Below are 22,733 nucleotides of genomic sequence, written 5' to 3'. Positions count from 1 at the left end.
TCTTCCTTTTTCCTCCCTCCTTCCTCCCTTCCTTCTTTCCCTCTCAGTTCTTTCCTTCTGTTTCCTCTCGTCTTTGCTCCTTGCTTCCTTTCTTCCCTCCTTTCCTTCTTCCGTTCCAAGTCTTTCCCTCTGTTTCATCCTTCCTTCCTTCTGTCTTTTCTTTCTCTCTCTTCTTGGTTTTTATTCTTTCAGTTCATCCCTAATGTTTTGCGTTTATTTATTTAATTCCTTTTTCTTTTCTTCTGTCCTTCATTTTTCCTTCTGTTTTCTTCTAACTACATATTCATTCTTTCTGTCTTTCTGTCTTTCTTTCTTTCTTTCTTTCTTTCTTTCTTTCTTTCTTTCTTTCTTTCTCTTTTTCTTTCTCTTTCTCTCTTTCATTCTTTCTTTCTCTTTCTTTCTTTCTTTCTTTCTTTCTTTCTCTTTTTCTTTCTCTTTCTCTCTTTCTTTTTTTCTCTTTCTTTATTTCTTTCTTTCTCTTTTTCTTTCTCTTTCTCTCTTTCTTTCTTTCTTTCTTTCTTTCTCTTTTTCCTTCTCTTTCTCTCTTTCTTTCTCTTTCTTTCTTTCTTTCTTTCTTTCTTTCTCTTTTTCTTTCTATTTCTCTCTTTCTTTCTTTCTCTTTCTTTATTTCTTTCTTTCTCTTTTTCTTTCTCTTTCTTTCTTTCTCTTTCTTTCTTTCTTTCTTTCTTCACTCCATTTAATTTCAACTGATGAAGCTGAAGGACTCCTTCTTCTTCTTCCCCTTCTTCTCCTTCTCGTTCCTCTTCTCCTCCTCCTCCTCCTCCTCCTCCTCCTCCTCCTCCTCCTCCTCTCCTCCTCCTCCTCTCCTCCTCCTCCTCTCCTCTCCTCCTCCTCTCTCCTCCTCTCCTCCTCTCCTCCTCCTCCTCCTGGTTGTGTAATGTGCTGAATCGGGTCGATGGGTGGTTGATGTTGATGTTTTGTTGGTCTCAGGTCACTGGGACACGTCGTCCGCTCCTGTTTCATAACTCGTCTGTTCACCTCCGTGTGGAAGTAGAAGAACTAGGCCACTCAGCAGCGTGTTAATGTCAGCGGGGGGGGGGGGGGGGGGGGCGCCTCTCCTCTTTGTCTCTCTCATTAAACCTGTTATTAAACCTGTAGTAACGGTGGTGGAGGGGGGGGGGGGCAGAATGATCTTAGTTGATGCCGTGTGTTTAGAAACGACTGCAGCGTTTCCTACGGCGACGCTGCAGTCGTTTCTACAAACTTTAAAATCAACGTCTGATAAACTCACTGGAAAATAGAGTCCAGTCCGGTCCGATCCGGTCCACTCTGGTCCGGTCTGGTCCGATCTGGTCCACTCTGGTCCACTCTGGTCCGGTCTGGTCCGCTCTGGTCCGGTCTGGTCCACTCTGGTCCGGTCCACTCTGGTCCGGTCCGGTCCACTCCGGTCCGGTCCGCTCTGGTCTGATCCACTCTGGTCTGATCCGGTCCACTCTGGTCTGATCCGGTCCACTCCGGTCTGGTCCACTCCGGTCTGATCCGGTCCGGTCCGTCTGACAGAACTTCAGCAGGATGGTTACACAACATCCTGGTTTGTCCCGGTTAAAGTCAGTCAGCGCATCCTTTGTCTGTCGCCACGGTAACGATAAACAAAACAAAATAAAAGCAAAGAGACACAAGAACCGACAACAGCCCCTGACCCACTGTTGGTCGTCATGGTCACCACGGCCACCAGAGGGCCCCTCCCCCTGCTCGTATCCCTCCGCCCCACTCAAAGAAAATAATGTAATGTGTTGTTGAAGCAGCTCAAAGGCCTCTGACCTCTGCACTGCAAAAACTCTACATCTTTCAAAGAATATTTGTCTTATTTCTTGTCAAAATGTCTCAATTTTAGTCAAAACTAATCTCTTTCCACTTAAAATAAGACTCGTCACCTAAAAATTAACTTGTTTTTAGATCATTTTCACTTGTTTCAAACTAATTTTCACTTTAAATAAGTAGAAAAATCTGCCAGTGAAAGCAAGTTGTTTTTGTGCTTGTAATAAGAAAGAAAAACTTGCTCCACTGTCAGATTTTTCTACTTATTTCAAGTGAAAATCTGCTTGAAAGAAGTAAAAAGTGTCTAAAAACAAGCTGCTTTTTAATGTGATGAGTCTTATTTTAAGTAGAATGAGATTTGTTTTGACTAGAAATTACATTTTAACTAGAAATAAGACAAATATTCTTGGTAAGATTTTGAGTTTTTGCAGTGAAGGACTTCTTCTTTTCCAAAGAAAACTATGCTGCTGAGTGACAGAGGAGCAGCTCAGAGCTGGAGTGGCCTGGGTTAAACACTAAAACTACTTATTTCAAGTGAAAATATCTTTGAAAGAAGTAAAAAGTGTCTAAAAACAAGCTACTTTTTAATGTGATGAGTCTTGTTTTAAGTAGAATTAGATTAGTTTTAACTAAAAATGACATTTTGACTAGAAAAAAGACAAATATTCTTGGTAAGATTGTGAATTTTTGCAGTGCGACCTCTGACCTCTGAGGATGCTGACTCCTCCTCCTCCTCCCTCTTCTCCTCCTGCAGCTCCGGAGACGTGAAGGTCGGAGCGGCGTCCCCGTCCCAGGGCTCTCGCTACAAGAAGAGCGCGTGGACGGCGGCGACGCTGGCGCAGGAGGCCAAGGAGCTGACACGGACGGTCAGAGCGCTTCTAGAGGTCGACTGTAAGTGATCGACCTCGCGCATGCAGGACGCACGACCTCCTCCTCCTCCTCTTCCTCCTCCTCTCTTACCTCTTTTCCACCAAACTGGTTCCAGTGCTGGTTCGGTGCTTAACTGGTTCAACTCTGGTGCCTCCAAAGAACCACTTTGCTTTTCCACTGATCAGGAGCCAAGTCAGAGCCACATCCCCACCCAGGAGCTGCTCCTTTCTCTGCTGCTGCTACAGTTATTTTTAGTTATTTATTTATCTTTGCCTGCTACAGTTATAAACGGACCTGAAAATTAAAACCCGGTCCGACCTGGGGGTGTTGAACAACGGACCCGACGTGGAAGCACAGACTAGGCTTTTAATTAACGATAACACTATACACTGCAAAAACTCAAAATCTTACCAAGAATATTTGTCTTATTTCTAGTCAAAATGTCATTTCTAGTCAAAACAAATCTTATTTTACTTAAAATAAGACTCATCACATTAAAAAGCAGCTTGTTTTTAGACACTTTTTGCTTCTTTCAAGCAGATTTTCACTTGAAATAAGTAGAAAAATCTGCCAGTGAAAGCAGGTTTTTGTGCTTGTAATAAGAAAGAAAAACTTGCTCCACTGGCAGATTTTTCTACTTATTTCAAGTGAAAATTAGTTTGAAACAAGTGAAAATGATCTAAAAACAAGTTCATTTTTAGGTGATGAGTCTTATTTTAAGTGGAAAGAGATTAGTTTTGACTAGAAATGAGACATTTGGACAAGAAATAAGACAAATATTCTTGGAAAGATTTAGAGTTTTTGCAGTGTAAACCCGGCTGAAAAAACAGAAGGAAAAAGCAGCCGTCTTCGCTGTAATCGCTGCGACCGACAACTAGCCTACGTTTTGATCTGAGCGTTAGCTGCTGTTAGCCACCGCCTGTAGCTCAGCTAGTTAGCTTCAACTGTGTTTACATTTACTTTATTGTTTTATTGTACGTGGACAGTCCCAATTAATCAACTGCATTAAATACAGTAAAAAGGGCTTTAGCCAGCATGGCTAATATCCTGCTGTAGTCCCCGGCCAGATGACAATGGGCACCCTAAAAAACAACAATATATTACAACACGATGATTAAAAGGAATCACTAGGGATAGAACAGGTAGGCATCAGTACAATCATGCAGAGACAGCACATAGAAACATACAAGAGCAGCACATGCATTATACCAGTAATCACACACAATAGGCTACATCAACACATACTGTACTACACATTCTGGGATGCAGACAGACAGGGGTGCATGCAGACATCACGTAGACAGATAGAACACAGACAGGCAGCATGATCATGACGCAAATAGCAGAATATCTTAGTGGGTACAGGTGTAATTATGAGCCAGCCATGTTTTTAGTTTGGATGTAAAAGTACATCAATAAAAAAAACTTAATACGTAGCGATAACGTTAGATTAGATTAGATTAGAAAACTTTATTGATCCCCAAGGGGAAACTGCTTTGCCACGCAATAAAAACACAAACATCCACTTAACAAACAATACAAACGTGTCTGTATATCTTATACTTTATTTCATCCCCGAAGGGAAATTCGTTCATGACAGCAGCATTTAACAAAGGAAATAAAAACAAGACAAATAATAAAATACACAATTCATAAAAGAATACTTTAAGAAAAAGAAGACAAAGGGAGAAAGTGCTACGGTGCTCTCTACTTGCTGGGCAAAGTAACAGATTAAAACAAATGCTTGCTGGTAGACAACTATGGATAAAAAACAATTTAAAGTGCCATTTAAAGTGCAATTTAAAGTGCACGGGAGATTTCAAAAAAGAAGTGCGACAGACATTACAAATTAAATAGAACTATTAAAAAGGGGGGGGCAGTGGGAAAGCAAAGAACTGGTGCTAAGCAGGAACTAGCTCCGAACCAGCACCGGAACCAGCTCGGTGGAGAAGGGGTATCTGTCTCTGTGCCGCCCTGCATGCGACTTCCGCCGGATGAAGCTGAACTGACCCTCCGAGCTGCCGTAGTGAGTGACTGTCCTCCCCCCCCGTTGCAGTGCTGACCTTCTAGACGACCGGTGTGTGGGGGCGTGGCCTCGGGGACGTCGTCGCCACGGCAGCCAGCTCCACGGGCCAATCGTCAACCTGAACTCTGTTCCCCTGACAACTCCTCCTCCTCGTCTCCTCAGTAGCTCCTCCTCTTCCTCCCAACGGACTCACGTTCTTCTTCCGTCCGTCTGCATGAAACACTGTGAAGCCATTTGTTGAAACCTGCCGGCGTTCGAACCCCCCCCCGGCGCCGTTTGTCACTTTACGTCATAAAGGAGAAACATCCATGCAGGTTGAGACACTGTGACGTCGACGGACTACACCAACGATTTTGTAGAAACAGTAAGAATTCAACGTCCAAAAAAAAATTAACAAAAAAAGACAAAAATAAGTCGTTTTACGGCCGAGTTTCACGGAAAACTCTCATTAGCTTTCTTTTATTCTTGAAATATCATGAATCATATCTCAAATAACATGTGTTCCTAATTTTTTTTTCTTTTTTCTCAAAAGTACAACTCTCTTCTTGGAATATTACTTTTTTTTCTCAAAATGTTGACGTTTTATTCTGAAAATCTCCACTTCTTCACGTAGCTACGGTTAGCATTAGCAGCTGTTTTACAGGAAACGTTGCAGAGGTTGTTTTGCTTCTGTTTTCTTCTACTAAAGTTAGCATCATTTTCCGATACCGAGTCACTGAAGCCTGCAGCCTTGAAGAAGTAGCGTGTTTTATCACCTCTTGGTTAGCAAACGTAACGATGGCTGAAGCTCTGAGAGATGCTGCTAATGCTAACTTTAGCTACGTAGCAAAACTCAACTCAAGCTCCTTTTTTTTTTTCCCCCGAAATCTTTTTTCTCAAAAGTACAACTCTCCTCTTGGAATATTACTTTTTTTTCTCAAAATGTTGACATTTTATTCTGAAATCTCCACTTCTTCACATGGCTACGGTTAGCATTAGCAGCTGTTTTAGAAGAAACGTTGCAGAGGTTGTTTTGCTTCTGTTTTCTTCTACTAAAGTTAGCATCATTTTCCGATACCGAGTCACTGAAGCCTGCGGCCCTGAAGAAGTAGCGTGTTTTATCGCCTCTTGTTTAGCAAACGTAACGATGGCTGAAGCTCTGAGAGATGCTGCTAATGCTAACTTTAGCTACGTAGCAAAACTCAACTCAAGCTCCTTTTTTTTTTTCCCCCGAAATCTTTTTTCTCAAAAGTACAACTCTCCTCTTGGAATATTACTTTTTTTCTCAAAATGTTGACATTTTATTCTGAAAATCTCCACTTCTTCACGTAGCTACGGTTAGCATTAGCGGCTGTTTTAGAGGAAACGTTGCAGAGGTTGTTTTGCTTCTGTTTTCTTCTACTAAAGTTAGCATAATTTTTCCGATACCGAGTCACTGAAGCGTGCAGCCCTGAAGAAGTAGCGTGTTTTATCACCCCTTGTTTAGCAAACGTAACGATGGCTAAAGCTCTGCGAGATGTTGCTAATGCTAACTTTAGCTACGTAGCAAAACTCAACTCAAGCTCCTTTTTTTTCCCCCGAAATCTTTTTTCTCAAAAGTACAACTCTCCTCTTGGAATATTACTTTTTTTTTGTCTCTAAATTTTGACGTTTTATTCTGAAAATCTCCACTTCTTCACATAGCTACGGTTAGCATTAGCAGCTGTTTTAGAAGAAACATTGCAGAGGTTGTTTTCTTCTTCTGAAGTTAGCATAATTTACTGATACCGAGTCACTGAAGCCTGCAGCCCTGAAGAAGTAGCGTGTTTTATCACCTCTTGTTTAGCAAACGTAACAATGGCTGAAGCTCTGAGAGATGCTGCTAATGCTAACTTTAGCTACGTAGCAAAACTCAACTCAAGCTCCTTTTTTTTTTCCCCCCGAAATCTTTTTTCTCAAAAGTACAACTCTCCTCTTGGAATATTACTTTTTTTTCTCAAAATTTTGACGTTTCATTCTGAAATCTCCACTTCTTCACATAGCTACGGTTAGCATTAGCAGCTGTTTTAGAGGAAACGTTGCAGAGGTTGTTTTGCTTCTGTTTTCTTCTACTAAAGTTAGCATCATTTTTCCGATACCGAGTCACTGAAGCCTGCAGCCTTGAAGAAGTAGCGTGTTTTATCGCCTCTTGTTTAGCAAACGTAACGATGGCTGAAGCTCTGAGAGATGCTGCTAATGCTAACTTTAGCTACGTAGCAAAACTCAACTCAAGCTCCTTTCCCCCCCCCCCCCCGAAATCTTTTTTCTCAAAAGTACAACTCTCCTCTTGGAATATTACTTTTTTTCTCAAAATTTTGACGTTTCATTCTGAAATCTCCACTTCTTCACATAGCTACGGTTAGCATTAGCGGCTGTTTTAGAAGAAACATTGCAGAGGTTGTTTTCTTCTTCTAAAGTTAGCATCATTTTCCGATACCGAGTCACTGAAGCCTGCAGCCCTGAAGAAGTAGCGTGTTTTATCGCCTCTTGTTTAGCAAACGTAACGATGGCTGAAGGTCTGAGAGATGCTGCTAATGCTAACTTTAGCTACGTAGCAAAAAGCTCCTTTTGAAATCAAATGAATGATCGCCGACGCAGCGGCGGCAGGTGAAGCGAGGAATTTCCAAAACGTTGGTGTAGTCCGGTGAGTGTGACGTAGTTTAACCTTCCTCTGAACGATCTGTAGCACCAAGAACAACCTTCATCTAAGAAGCAATAAAACTATAACTCATCATCATATGGACTCACCAGGTCCAGGTAGAAACCACCTCAGTGTAGCTCTGTCACGTGTCTGCTCAGTGTGTAGCTTTGTGTTCGAGCCGTAGATTTAAAAAAACAAAACCTGGAAATATCATCCAACAGTAGAGGAGGAGACTCCCGAACATCACGAGGAGCCGCAACGTTTCAAACAGGAAGTGCAGCGACGATGAGAGGGCGGCTCCGTCCTGATTGGACGCTTTAGACGCTTCTGTCATGTTTGGAGATATTTGCTGTAAAAACCTCTGTCTTTTTCTTTTTTTTCTTTTTCTTTTTTTTTTGGGAGTAAATATTCTGAAACAAACTCTCCACATATCTTGAGTTCTTCTTTGTGAAGAGGTGTCGCCAAGCAACCACCTGTAGGAACATTATGGTTTATAGCAGGGATGTCAAACTGAATTGCCCTATTTGGGATAAATAAAGTTGTTTGATTGATTGATTGATTGATTGATTGATTGATTGATTGATTGATTGATTGATTGATTGATTGATTGATTGATTGATTGATTGTCAAACATTCGGCCACTTTAGTTTCCACTGTGTGGTACTGGTTAAAGTACCAGGTATTAGCCTAGTTAAAAGTTCCTCTAATCTGGTGCTGATGATGTTTAAAGTTTCTTGGGCTTTGGAGCTTTTTTTTTTCAGTAATTACACAGATCCATCAGCAACAGCTTGATGCATATCCAGAAAATACACTGTGCCCATTACAAATCCAGGGACTTCCCAGCAAATAGACAGAGCCCAGATGCACTGCAAAAACTCAAACTCTTACCAAGAATATTTGTCTTATTTCTAGTCAAAACAAATCTCATTATACCTAAAATAAGACTCATCAAATAAAAAGTAGCTTGTTTTTAGACACTTTTTACTTCTTTCAAGCAGATTTTCACTTGAAATAAGTAGAAAAATCTGATAGTGGAGCAAGTTTTTCTTTCTTATTACAAACACAAAAAACTTGCTTTCACTGGCAGATTTTTCTACTTATTTCAATTGAAAATTTGTTTGAAACAAATGAAAATTATCTGAAAACAAGTTGATTTTTAGGTGATGAGTCTTATTTTAAGTGAAAAGAGTTTAGTTTTGACTAGAAATGAGACATTTTGACAAGAAATAAGACAAATATTCTTGGAAAGATGTTCAGTTTTTGCAGTGTGTGGCTCTGAGGCCTCGTCAGGTCCATTGAGAAACATTCAGACCCAGGATGTAGCCAGGGTCTGGACACAGGCGAGTCTCTGAGGGACAAAGAGTCTGAAGACCCAGTTTGAGTTCAGGAGACAGGAAGTGGGTCTCTGACACACACACACACACACACACACACACACACACACACCTACACCTAGTTTCCCGCCTTCGGAGCGTTGGTGGTTGTGGGCGCCGTTACATAACGACGAGCTCCATCGTTCACGCCGTCGAGATAATGAAGAGACGAACAAAAGAGTCACAGAGGAAGTAGGTCAGTGTGTGTGTGTGTGTGTGTGTGTGTGTGTGTGTGTGGCTTCTCTTCATTCAGTCGTTTGTCGCTTGCGAGGTGCAACTCGGCCACCGTCACCATGACAACCACGTCTTGCATCCATACGCATCATCAGTCCACTGAGCTCTGGCCACCACGAAGCTCCACAGGTGTTTTTATTTATTTGATTTGATTTGATTTGATTTGATTTGATTTGATTTTCACAATAAAACACGAGTTCAACCTGCTCCTACACAATAAAAGCCTCTGGAGTCAGATTTATAGAAACATCATTAATAATAATCAAGTCATTTGGGAAAATGACTCAATATTAAAACGTAATGTTTGTAGAGAACAGTTACACAATATGCAATAAACCAGAGTGATGTATGAAGCTACTAACTAGTAAAATAAAGAGTTTATTTATATTATGTAACATGAGAATTTAGAGACAGAACCAGTTTCTACTTCATAGTTTTATTTCAGAAATAAAAAACCAAGTTCGACATCATCGGCTCCGTCAAATCAATCAGTCTCGCTGTGTGAGGACCAACAACAGCTGATGACCACACACACACAGTGGGGGACGTCTGTGCAGCATCATTATCACCGCTCGACCTTCGTTGTGTCTCTGTTGCCATGACAACAGCCTCATACAGACTGATGACTGAGCGTTAAAGAACAAAATGAAATGAAATGAACTGAACTGAACTCCTCTGTGTGTGTGTCTGTGTGTGTGTGTGTCTGTGTGTGTGTCTGTGTGTCTTTGTACGACAGTTTAATGAGACCGAGTTGTGTCCTGACTTCCTCTGTCACAACAACCAGTGTAAATAAAGTTCAGTCAAACTAACACCTGAAGGTCGATTCAAGTTATTAAAGAAAAGTCTTCATTTATAACACATGAATACTCATTCTTATGCAGTTTATAAATACAGTAATTCCTTATCAATGATGAGTTAAACATTTTAAACTGTTTATAAACGACATACTAATGAGTGTCCATCTTATAAATGATGAATTCAGTATTTATTAAAGCTTCGTAGCTACTTATTATAAAGTGTTAAACCTAAAACAAACATGTTGCAGGTTTTTTCCTTAAGTACCTGAGTTTTAGGTTCCAGGTTTTCCAGGAAACGACCTCAGTTTCACAGACCGGACACCTGATACACACACACACACACACACACACACACACACACAGCTCATCTGTCAACACTTTAAACTGACAGGATGAAACCCACCTGACTCCTCGTCGTTTCTCTTTGTTCCTGGTGAGAAACTTCATGTTGAATCTGTCCAGCGACTGAGAACCGGATCCGGATCCAGATCCAGGTCACAGACAGCGTCAGATGGAGACTCAAACATGCACCACTCAAAATCTTTCCAAGAATATTTGTCTTATTTCTTGTCAAAATGTCTCATTTCTAGTCAAAACTAATCTCTTTTCTCTTAAAATAAGACTCATCACCTAAAAATTCACTTGTTTTTAGATCATTTTCACTTGTTTCAAACTAATTTTCACTTGAAATAAGTAGAAAAATCTGCCAGTGAAAGCAAGTTTTTTGTGCTTGTAATAAGAAAGAAAAACTTGTTCCACTATCAGATTTTTCTACTTATTTCAAGTGAAAATCTGCTTGAAAGAAGTAAAAAGTGTCTAAAAACAAGCTGCTTTTTAATGTGATGAGTCTGATTTTAAGTAGAATGAGATTTGTTTTGACTAGAAATAAGACAAATATTCTTGGTAGATTTTGAGTTTTTGCAGTGCAGCTGGATCAGAGAGACTTTTATTCCTGTTTTATTCCCTTTATTTGTGTCCATGTAAACTACAACGGCTCTGACCTCTGACCTCTGACCTCTGGAGCAGCTGGTGTGTCTCAGCTTCAGGCGGATGGACAGACACACACACACACAGTCACATCACGTTACATTTATCACCACATTCATCAGCAACATGTGATGTGTCATCTGCCCATAGAGCTCGTCCCTCTTGTCTCTCAGTGTGTGAGACGTTTGGTGTCATGTAACCTGCCCCCCCCCCCCAACACCACTGTTGTTCACTCTAACGAGGTCAAACATCAGATTTTGTACAGTAACAGAGACCAGGTGGAAAAGTACAGTAACATTACTCTGGTAATGTGATATTGTTTAAATGGCTGTTACGTGTTGATGATGCCCCCCCACCCCCCCCACCCCCTACCCCACCCCACCACTCCTCCAGGTCTTCCGTACGGTTGGGAGGAGGCCTACACCGCCGACGGTGTCAAGTACTACATCAAGTAAGAGGAAACACACACACACACACAGGGATGAAAAGTCAGAGAAAGTCTCCATGTGAGTGAACGGGAGTCAAAGTTTTATTTCTACTCTGATTGAACAGTGTGATGATAAAACTCTCTGAGCTGTTTAAAGGGACAACCAGGAGTTTTGTAAAAGCGAAGTGTTTCCACACTACATTTATGAGCCTCCGCACCGTGAAATTCTTGGACCGGCGCAAGACAGACTCATGTTTTCATTCATCAAGAATTAGGGGCCGTGTCCACCAGACGCGCTCTCAGCGCTGCTTTCCCAGCGCTTAGCGCTCTCTCTCTCCCTCGTCAGAATGCCGCTGTTGCTAGGTTACAAAACGAGTCCTCTGACACTTCCGTGTTCCGGCGTTGCTAACGGGAGGAGTGCAGAGAGTCTTCTACTGCAATTAAAGTACTTAGGGGCTATTTGTAGATCATACAACCCCACTTTTAAAAAATGCTACTATCCCTTTAATGTAAACACTACAACGAGTGTCAGAAATACAGCCACGTCTCCGTAGCGGTAGCCTCGTAAACCAGCCTCTCTAAATGCATTTCATTTCATTTCATTCCGAGGGAGAGTCTGGCCTCATCCCCATTCTAAGCGTTTGGACTGAAACCCTCAGAAGGCCGAGCCAATCAGCGTCGCCCGCTGTGATTGACACAGCACGTTGGCCAATCAGGGACCGACTGGTGCAAAGCCCCGTCACTACACCAACTTGCTGATTGGCTGGCTTTGCTACTACTCCCGCCCTGCTCCCGCCCACCCCAAACACTTAGAGGGGGGATGAGGCCAGACTCTCCCGAGTCTACCGTTGTGTTGCTGTGGTAACGTATGTCCCGCCCCTTCTTGATTCTGATTGGTCAGTGCAGGGAAAAGTGACATTGACGAGCGCGGCGCTGTTCTAAAAGTTGAACAGATTTCAACTCGAAGCGCTCTGAGCGCCGCGACAAAAAGAAGCAAGCGCCGAGGGTGTTTTACCGCCGAGGACGCTGAGCGCTGTGAGCGCCGACTCAGTAGGGTCTGAATGGAAAGTAGACGGCCAGAGGCTGAAAACGTTTGGTGGACACGGCCCCTTAAAGTCAGAGGTTGGAAGACGATCACATACCGTCGTAGTTCCCACCATAAACGGAGATTCATTCGGCGGCGTTATTCTCATGACTCGCCACGAAACCGAAAGTAAAGAAACGCTGGTCGGCTCGCCCAGCATTTCCACCACCACTAATAATAACAAAATAACCATAGAGACAAAACCATAGATTTATCTAGAATGGACCATTAACAAGTGGTAACGTAGATTCATCCACATTAATATCAGACTTTTTTATAACCCAATAGAAACTCCTGGTTGTCCCTTTAAAACACCACGGTTCATGAAGATAAACCAGCAGTTTGTTGTCACGGCAACAGAAGAATGTATTTAGTGTGAAGACGCTCTACGGACTACAGATCTGGTGTCGTCACCAACTGACACGGGAAAGGAAGGGCGCCATGTGGTCGCCATGATGACGTCACTACGCCACCTGGAGTCTCTATGGTTACGGATTCTAAGGAGTTTTATTCTACAACAGTTTTACAACAAACAGCTGGTTTGTCTTCATGAACCGTGGTGTTTTAAACAGGTAGAGCTCAGAGAGTTTTATCATCACATTAGAAATAAAACTTTGGCTCACATGGAGACTTTTTCAGAGTTGAGTTCCCATGGCGATGACGTTACTTCCTGCTTCCTCTTCGGCTCTCTATTGGCGCATTTCCACTAGCACGGCTCGGCTCGGTTTGGTTGTGTTTCCATTACAACTGAGTATCGCGCCGAGCAACGCTCTAAACTCTGTAAATATATAACTTTAGCAACATTTGAATCATTTTCAGGCGAGAAAGTAGTCGTTTGGATCTACTTTCATTGTAAAACATTTATTTATTGATGTAAATGTGGTGTTTTCTGTGCGAAAAACATCGGGGCAAACTTCTAAACAGCCGTCGTTTGGATAAACTAACCGCACACTGGGGATCTAAACAGTAACTTTCTCGCATGAAAAAATATTAAAACTTAATAAAGTCACGTAGGTAATATAATAACAGGCTTCAGCAGGAACATTTCTGTTGTCGGTCGTCGCGCGGTTATGACGCTTCCAGTGACGACACTCATCGGCCAATCAGTGGAAGGCAGTCGGCTGACGTCACGTTTTAGTAACGCTTCGGCTCGCTTGGAACCAGGGCTGAGGTGATACCAGAAGTACCTGGTTGCAGGTACTACGTGCTAGTGGAAACACGCAAATAGCGCCGAGCCGAGTCGAGCCGAGCCGAGCTGAGCCCTGCCGAGCCGAGCCGAGCCGAAGCGCGCTAGTGGAAACGCGCCATATGATGTGAACCTCAGTGTCTCTGCCTGTCACACAGTCACATGACCCAGACGACATCATGGAGTCTCCCAGTGACCAGCGGCGTTGGAGGGGGCGGAGTCACCAGACCCCCATCGCCCCCGGAGACCGCGGCGCCAGGGCCGGAGCGAGACGGAGGAGGAGGAGGAGGAGGAGGAGGAGGAGGAGGAGGGGAGGGGCCGGACCGGAGGAAGAATCCGTCCATAGAGACGGAGATGTAGCCGGAGCTGTCGATCAAACCCAACGCTGCACTGCAAAAACTCCAAATCTTTCCAAGAATATTTGTCTTATTTCTTGTCAAAATGTCTCATTTCTAGTCAAAACTAAACTCTATAAGACTCATCACCTAAAAATTAACTTGTTTTCAGATAAATTTCATTTGTTTCAAACTCATTTTCACTTGAAATAAGTAGAAAAATCTGCCAGTGAAAGCAAGTTTTTTGTGCTTGTAATAAGAAAGAAAAACTTGCTCCACTATCAGATTTTTCTACTTATTTCAAGTGAAAATCTGCTTGAAAGAAGTAAAAAGTGTCTAAAAACAAGCTGCTTTTAATGTGATGAGTCTTATTTTCAGTAGAATGAGATTAGTTTTGACTAGAAATAAGACAAATATTCTTGGAAAGATTTTGAGTTTTTGCAGTGTTCTGTAGTTACCATGACGACAGGCTCGATTGACGTTGCCGTAACGATGATGATGAAACATTAAAGTTTATTAATTTGATCCACCTGATGATTCTCCGTCTCTGTTTTAATTAAAAAAACCACAATAAAACTTTATTGATTTTGAAACTGCAGACGAACCAGTTTAATGAAGCTGCGGTTCCGTCGCCATAGTGACGCATCAACCTGCTGTGGCTCAGGAGGATCGGGGGTTTGATTCCCGTTCAAGGAGCTTCATGTATAAACTGTTTCATTCTGTATATGTGCTTTTATTTTGTAGGTCATGTTCTTACAAAATAAAAGCACATGTCTGTTTTTTTTTTACTGATGCAAGAACCAGATGTTGATTCTGTCTCACTGTGGTTCTGCTGAGGTCTCAGTCCAGTCCAGTCTGATCCAGTCCAGTTCGGTCCGGTCCAGTCTGGTCTGGTCTTAGTTTAGTTTAGTTTATTTTAATAAGTTTATTTGTATCAGGGACAATGTACAAAATAACATTAGTCTGTAAATGAGAAGAGATGCCTTGTAGCGGATTTATCTCTCTAGCTACTTTCCATCCGTCGTCCCTGGGCCGGTGAATAAGAAACAATAGAAAGGTAAGAATGATCAGTTTACATACATAGCGTTCTAATTAAACATCCATACACATGTGCATAATACACCCCATAATACACCCTCTCACACATCATAAACACTCAAGACATATTTCATATCAGAAAGAAACATACAGTTATTAAAATACTTCACACTTCACCAAGGTTAAAAATAATTTAGGCTCATGATTAATGATTAATGCTGACGTGACTGATTCTTAGGATCCATTGTTTGACTTCCTGGGAAAAAACATTGAAGTCTGTCCGGTCCAGTCCAGTCTGATCCAGTCCAGTCCGGTCCGGTCCGGTCCAGTCTAGTCCGGTCCAGTCTGATCCAGTCCAGTCTAGTCTGGTCCGGCCCGGTTCAGTCCAGTCTGATCCGGTTGAGTCTGATCCAGTCCGGTCTGGTCTAATCCGGTCCAGTCCAGTCTAGTCCGGTCCGGTCCGGTCTGGTCCGGTCCTGAGTCTGACGACATTCAGGATCATTCCTCCAGTAAAATGTTTCAACAAACAGAACGTGATGATTCTGAAACGTGTTAATAACTAAAATATAAATATAATATAATATAATATAATATGATATAATATAATATAATATAATATAATATAATATAATATAATATAATATAATATAATATAATATAATATAATATAATATGATATAATATAATATAATATAATATAATATAATATAATATAATATAATATAATATGATATAATATAATATAATATAATATAATATAATATAATATGATATGATATAATATGATATATATAATCAACGTCAAACTGATCAAAATCAAAACCTCTCGTTTAGAACCAGAGAAAATTGGACCGTGAGACGCAGCTGGTTACCTGGCAACAGGTGAGTGACAGCTGGTTACCTGGCAACAGGTGAGTGACAGCACCAGGTCCTAAAAACAGCCTCAGATCAATAAGTGATCGGTGAGAATCAGCTCTCTGCTTATTATGGGATGTAACGTGTGTGTTGTGTGTTATGTCACGGCAGCAGGTCGATCTCTCTCTCTCTCTGTTTCCATCCCATAAGGGCCGTTCAACAGGAAGTGAAGTGTGTGTGTGTCACATCTAACAAAATAAAAGTCTATAGGCGATAGTGATGACATCATCCAGCGGTGACCTTCAGGCCCGAGGTCAAACAGTCCAGCTGTGTGTGTGTGTGTGTGTGTGTGTGTGTGTGTGTGTGTGTGTGTGTGTGAGTGTGTGTGTGTGTGTGTGTTAGTATTAATAGCAGCTGGAGGTGGAGGAGAACATCCTCCTCCTGCCTGCGGCTCCGTCTATTGATTCCTCCGCTCGCTGGCGAGAGCAGCTATAAATATCTGCTGCGCCTGGAAACACTAATGAAATCACACACACACACACACACACACACACACACATGGACACACACACTCACACACACACACACACATGGACACACACTCGTGAACACCTGAGCGCCTACGTTACTCACTCACACCACATTTACAGTTGTGATGTCGTGACATTTATTTTTTTTCATTTCATTTTATCAGTTTATTTCATAGGGACAGTGCACCACTAATCAACAGAGTTAAAAGAAAAACTGTAAGTGGGCCAGAGTTAGAGCCAACAAGGCTAGTTTTCCTCCGTTGTCCCTGGCCAGATGTTAAAGGCAACCTAAAAGACAAAAAAAAGGGGCAACAATTAAGTACTTTCAAGACACAACTTACATAACAATCTAGTAATCTATCTAGTAGTAAAAGCTCATAATAATAACAAGTAAAACAGGTAAGAAGTCTGACATACAGCATAACAAAAGCTCATGGCTGCAGACATAACATGCAGACAAGGAGAAGAAGAGCAAGAGAAAGCAAGAGAAGAAAGTACAGCTAGAAACACATGCAACTAGCACACAGAGCTAAGACATTAGCACAAACAATATCAGACATTAAAAGGCAGGACATGAAACGGCATTAGGCAAGAAAACCAAAGCTAACAAACAAGCAAACAAACAGAAAGAAAACAAAACAAAAAAAAAAACAGGACATATGATTACAAGCATTGAGAAACAGCACAAATAGCCTAATGATTGATTAGTGATTTATATGATTAGCGATTACATGATTTAATATCAGAGTCGTTTCTAACAACAGACTGATGACTGATGGTCAAACTGGCTCCTGATTGGTCGACAGCCGACAGCACTTGTTAATGGTCCATTTTAGATAAATCTATGGTTTTGTCTCTATGGTTATTTTGTTATTATTAGTGGTGGTGGAAATGCTGGGCGAGCCGACAAGCGTTTCTTTACTTTCGGTTTCGTGGCGAGTCATGAGAATAACGCCGCCGAATCTCCGTTTATGGTGGGAACTACAACGGTATGTGATCGTCTTCCAACCTCTGACTTTAATTCTTGATGAATGAAAACATGAGTCTGTCTTGCGCCGGTCAAAGAATTTCACGGTGCGCACGCTTTTCCAAAACTCCTCTTTGTCCCTTTAAATCTTTGGTACTTCTTGATGATACTTTGCACCATTGACACTGGCACCTTCTTGTATCGTTTCCTTCCTTTTTTTGGCATTTCCAGATAATGTGTCCTCACTGAGCTCTCTGGTCTTTGCCATAGCAAGTCCTGCGTTGCGTTGACATGAAAATGACACAAGCAAGTCAACTTTTAAAGTCAGAAAACTGGTCAAAAAAACTCCCAGAAACATTGAAAATAATTATAAACACTTCAGACCCTTAAAGAGAACGGTTTGTTCCAACATCCCATAGGCCTTTTGTCTTGGTATCACTGGGGTATGAATCATTTTGGACATGGTCATTTTTTGTTCAACCTTTAACAATGTAACTTTACTTAAATAAACTGGTCATGGCTCCAGACTTCCCCTCATGTCCTATTCATGTCAAATCTGAGTTGAAATACTAATCTGTGACTTAGTTCAGTATGTTTATTTCGGTTTCATAAAAACAAATACAATAGACAAATATAAAGGTATAAATACAAAACAAAACAAATCAGAACAAAAACACAACAAGCAAATCAATTCACTTTGACCGAAAAGGTGTAGGCTGAAGCATCAGCTTATTTTGCCTACCCTTCTTAAATTAACATTTTTCGTTCACTCAATTTAAAACATTTTTTACAGAGCAACAACAAAAAGAAAAAAAAAACCCTGCATATTCTACATACAGCAGTTTATAAGCACACTGGTATTTATAAGTCAGTTTTATATTTATTAATAATATTATTTTTAAATAACTTTTTGAATCTATTAAGTGTGTTGCACAGTTTGATTTCTAATTCTAGATTATTCCATTGATTGACTCCTGTAATTGATAGACATCTTTGTTTCACATTTGTTCGTACTTTTGCTTTTGTATACACATGAGTCCCTCTTAGTTCATATCTACTGGTTCGGGTCTGAAACATGCTCTGGACACCATCTATTTATTTACTTTTTACATAATTTGAGCAGTTTTATAGTCCACAAGATCATTAAACTTCAAGATCTGTAGGTTTATGAAAAATTTGTTTGTTGAATCTCGATAATCGGCCCTGTTGATTATCCTTATTGCTCTCTTTTGTAATATGAAAATTGGTTTTAGACTGACAAAATTAAGAAATTCCCTGTATTTGCCAGGGGTATGAATCATTTTGAGGACGACTGTATATATATATATATATACAGTATATAATCAGTGATCAAACCCCTCGACCCCACGGTGCACCATGGCTGTTACGTGGTCTTTGTCCATATCGCCCTGTGGTCAGTCCTTGGTGCTTGCAGCGCTGCAGAAACCCAGCTAGACTCTACCCGGCAACAACAAATACTATTTTCCGATGGTCTGATAGATCACGGGAGCGTACCTATGTTGGGTCGATGGACTCACTCTACTTATCTGGCCTGTCCAGCCTCTATCTGGTCTTTTTACTGAACTGAACCAACTCCTTTCTTCATTGCCTAAACCCAACCAATGGGACAAAACACTTCTCACTCAAAAAATTGGCAAAAATCTGCAAAGTCACAGCTCTACTTCCAGGTATGGGACCAAAGATTGCATGTTCCCCGGGTCCTTTTGGGGAAAAGTGGGGAACATAGGGATGACCCCATAGGTCGCTAGTTCAAGCAGCTGAACAGAGCAGTCTGACTTCTCCTCATCCATTCATACATGTGCAGTGAGTTGAGAAAAGTCATGTGTCAGGTTAGAAATGAAGTTAACAGCCTCTTATCTATTAATCAGCTGCTAATATTCTCTAACATGTCAGAACTCTTTCTAGGTCTCCAACATGTGAACGTGTTAGCAGCAGGCGTTAGCTCCTATCAGAAGGTGTTAGCACGTGTTAGCTGGTGTATCACCATTTATTACACGGCGGCGCTATTGAATGCTGCTCTCTGATTGGTGGATCGCTGCATTCTACAGTCTGTTTGCCTATGTCTGTTATAACAGACCGTTGCTAGGGGCGACGGAGGACACAGAGGAGGAGAGCTAACAGGATATTTACCTCATGTTTCACATCTCTGTCTGCAGCCCGTGCAGCATTCAGAGCATTCATGTAGCGCGTGCTGCTGCTTCCAGTGCTGCAGAAACTTTTCCTGGACTTTACCCGGCAACAAGAAATAGACATTTTCTGATTGGCTGATTCAAGACGGCTAAACAGAGCAACCTGCCTTCACACCATCCATTCATAGATTACTGATTAATATGCGGCGAGTTTTATCTCTTCTTAGGTGGAGCCTCACACTGCAAAAACTGAAACTCTTTCCAGGAATATTTGTCTTATTTCTTGTCAAAATGTCTCATTTCTACTCAAAACTAATCTCTTTCCACTTAATATAAGACTCATCACCTAAAAATGAACTTGTTTTTAGATCATTTTCACTTGTTTCAAACTAATTTTCACTTGAAATAAGTAGAAAAATCTGCCAGTGAAAGCAAGTTTTTTGTGTTTGTAATAAGAAAGAAAAACTTGCTCCACTATCAGATTTTTCTACTTATTTCAAGTGAAAATCTGCTTGAAAGAGGTAAAAAATGTCTAAAAACAAGCTGCTTTTTAATGTGATGAGTCTTATTGAAGTAGAATGAGATTTGTTTTGACTAGAAATGACATTTTGACTTGAAATAAGACAAATATTCTTGGTAAGATATAAGAGCTTTTGCAGTGCAGGCAAGGCCGGATTATAATTGGGGCACACTGGGCACGTGCCCAGGGGCCCATGGCAACCAAGGGCCCATGGCAACCAAGCCCTTGGTTGCCAGGGCCCAGCCCCTGCCGAGCAAGAGGTAAGAGTGTGTGAGCGGGAGGTCAGTAGTAGAGCGTGAGTAAGAGAAAGCAAGATTATGGATAAAAAAGTTTTTGAGCGGTGGAAAGAGGAAAAGAAGAGAGGAAAAGCAAGAGAGAGAAGCGGCGGTGATGAAAGATGTCCCGCGAATCACATCATTTTACAAAAAATACAAACTGGAGGATGAAATAGACCCGGAGTTATGCCAGTACTAGCACCGGCCTCGACCAACATCTCCGCGGTGATGAGAGCAGGTGAGCCGTCGGAGGACCCCGCTTTATGGGGTGTGTTACGTGAGAGCCATCCTGAATATACTATAGCGCGCACGCACGCACACACACACACACACACACAGCAGCTCGTTCAGCCACTTGCGCTCATAGATATATCTATGACTTGCGCTGAGCCAATGGTGCGTTCAGTGACCTGGGCAGTGTGGGAATTCACAAGGGCTGCAATTATAAACAATGAAAGAAGCATGCAAAGAGGGATCATCTTATCTTTTGTACAGGCTTCTTTTCAGTTCACAGAATTGTTTGCAAAGTTGTAAAGACTCATTGGGTCTCATTCATGAAACGTGAGTAAATCTGTGTGTAGATTTGCACATAAAAGCTCACTCTACTAAAACTCTACTCCGGATTCATGAACGGTGCGGGAAACTCAGATTTGATCGTAAACACGTGTGTAACTTCATGAATGCCAACCCATGGTAAACTAACAACACGCCCCCGTGATCAGCAATTAGCATAGATCTCCATACATGAATAGCCATATAAGGAGATCCTGACCACCATATTAGGAGGTAGGTGCAACCTGTTCACCTGCAGCCATGACGCAATCAAGGAAAGAGGGAGAGAGAAAAAAAGAGAGAGATTGCGGATCGAAGTCATTTTGGGTGAAGTGGAGTCCAGAAAAAATATTTAATTATTTTCTGTTAGTAGTGGTGGTGTGACTGGGACAGGTAATCAAAGGCTGGAGGGAAGAAACAGATAGACCTATCCTTGGTTTATTAAAGAACCGTTTAAGAAGTAAAGCCAGAATAGTTCAATATGAAACATGAAAAAAAAAAGAATACACACAACTCCAGAGCTACAGCAGCGACGGGAGGAGGAGGCTCTTCACAGCCTCAGCTGTAGAGGAGCATGGTTGTATCAACACATGAAGTTATATAGGCAGGTTATATTGTTACAGAAGCACCAGCCGTCTGTCACAGCTCCATCCAAACCGGTGCTGACTGCGCTGCTGCGCAGGGTGAAGTGTGCGCCCACCGAGCGTGTAGCAACACAAAAAAGTTTTTTTCCGGTTTTATATCAGATTATTATCATCATTAGATGGAGCCTTGACGTGTTTGTGTGTGTCCGATCCCTAAAACATCTCTCCACAAATATTTCTAATTGTTTGTCATGTTTAAATTACGTGTTTCAAAGGCGTCGGCGTATTTTGAACATGAGAGAGAGTAATACGGATTAAAATGGTAATTTTCAACAGTGACAAGCAGTATTTATTTGCATTCCTACATTTACACAAGCGCTACACACAGTCCGGAGCAGGTGTAGATTTTGTGAGTAGCTACGAAAAAACCAGCACTACTAAAAGATTGATGAATGCGGAAATCCACGTAAATTTGCGCTGCTCAGGGTTTACACACAAATTTGTGCTGCTCACGTTTCATGAATGAGACCCAGTGTGTGTATGTTGCTATTTTGTAGTTGGTTTGTCAAGTTCATATGTTGGCTGCATTTAGCTGTGCTGTGTGGCTATAAGGATGGCATTCTTGTAAGCTCCCTAGTGGTCATTGTGTTGATGTTGTGGGTTGTGTTGTGTTGTGTTTATTTGATCTGCTGTTTGTGTCAGCCTTCGTTGTACTAGAAAGTCTTGACATAATAGTTTGTGATTATGGTCTGGTTTTGACATGGTAGGTCATATACACAATTGTGAATAGGTCTAATTAAGGTGGAGTTTAATGACTTTCCTGGTTTGTAATGGGTGGAGGTGATGTGTGAGATGCCAACGGTCTGTGCGACAAGGGCCCTCTGGGACCTGGTGCCCAGGGGCCCTTGGGGTGCTAATCCAGCCCTGAGTGCAGGTGGAGCCTCAGGTCGATGAGTCACGGCGCGTTTGGCCCAGTCTGAGCGCTGTGACTGTCCTACTTTCCTCTCACACAACAAAGGTCGTCACAACATCGCTGTGCTGTAGCAACCGCTGTTGCTAAGGAAGTTTTAATGAGACGGAGGCTGATGGGAGGTATCAGGGACATGATGGGATGTATCAGGAGGAGCAGACCTCAGGACGCTGCGTCAAACTACACAAACTACACCAAGAGTCAGAGGAGACCAGAGTGTTTTATACATCTTTACATTTACCGAGTTCACTGTTGAACGTTTAATCATCATTAATTATATAATTATATTATTATTATGTTTTGCAGCTCGACCTCCTCTTCCTTCTTCGTTTTATTTATTTGTTTTATTTGTTAGGATCCCCATTAGCTGCGCTCTAGAACGTCTTCCTAGTCTTCCTGGGCTCCACACTTAAAACTAGTGCATTTAAACATAAATCTGCAATCACAACATGAAAAAGACAAGTCAACAAATCAAATCAAATCAAATCAAATAAACTTTATTTGTCATGGGCATAACACAGCTGCTTTGTACTTGCAAAAAACATACATACACCAT

The 22,733-nt window shown here is 41.6% G+C and overlaps 1 protein-coding gene across 1 annotated transcript in view; it reads left to right on the top strand.

Moving 5' to 3' along the window:
• Positions 1-13,761, top strand: part of stxbp4 (syntaxin binding protein 4) — a 74,055-nt gene extending 60,294 nt beyond the window's left edge. Inside the window, exons 20-22 of the mRNA XM_085762171.1 lie at positions 2,534-2,670; positions 11,098-11,155; positions 13,560-13,761. Of these exons, the coding sequence (XP_085618297.1) occupies positions 2,534-2,670; positions 11,098-11,155; positions 13,560-13,761 (397 nt within the window). The remainder of the gene's footprint in view (positions 1-2,533; positions 2,671-11,097; positions 11,156-13,559) is intronic.
• The last annotated feature ends 8,972 nt before the right edge of the window (positions 13,762-22,733 follow it).

Source organism: Trachurus japonicus, chromosome 19, assembly GCF_045865225.1.
Source record: "Trachurus japonicus isolate A0001 chromosome 19, Traja_1.0".
NCBI lineage: Eukaryota > Metazoa > Chordata > Actinopteri > Carangiformes > Carangidae > Trachurus > Trachurus japonicus.
This window is presented reverse-complemented; position numbering and strand designations above follow the sequence as displayed.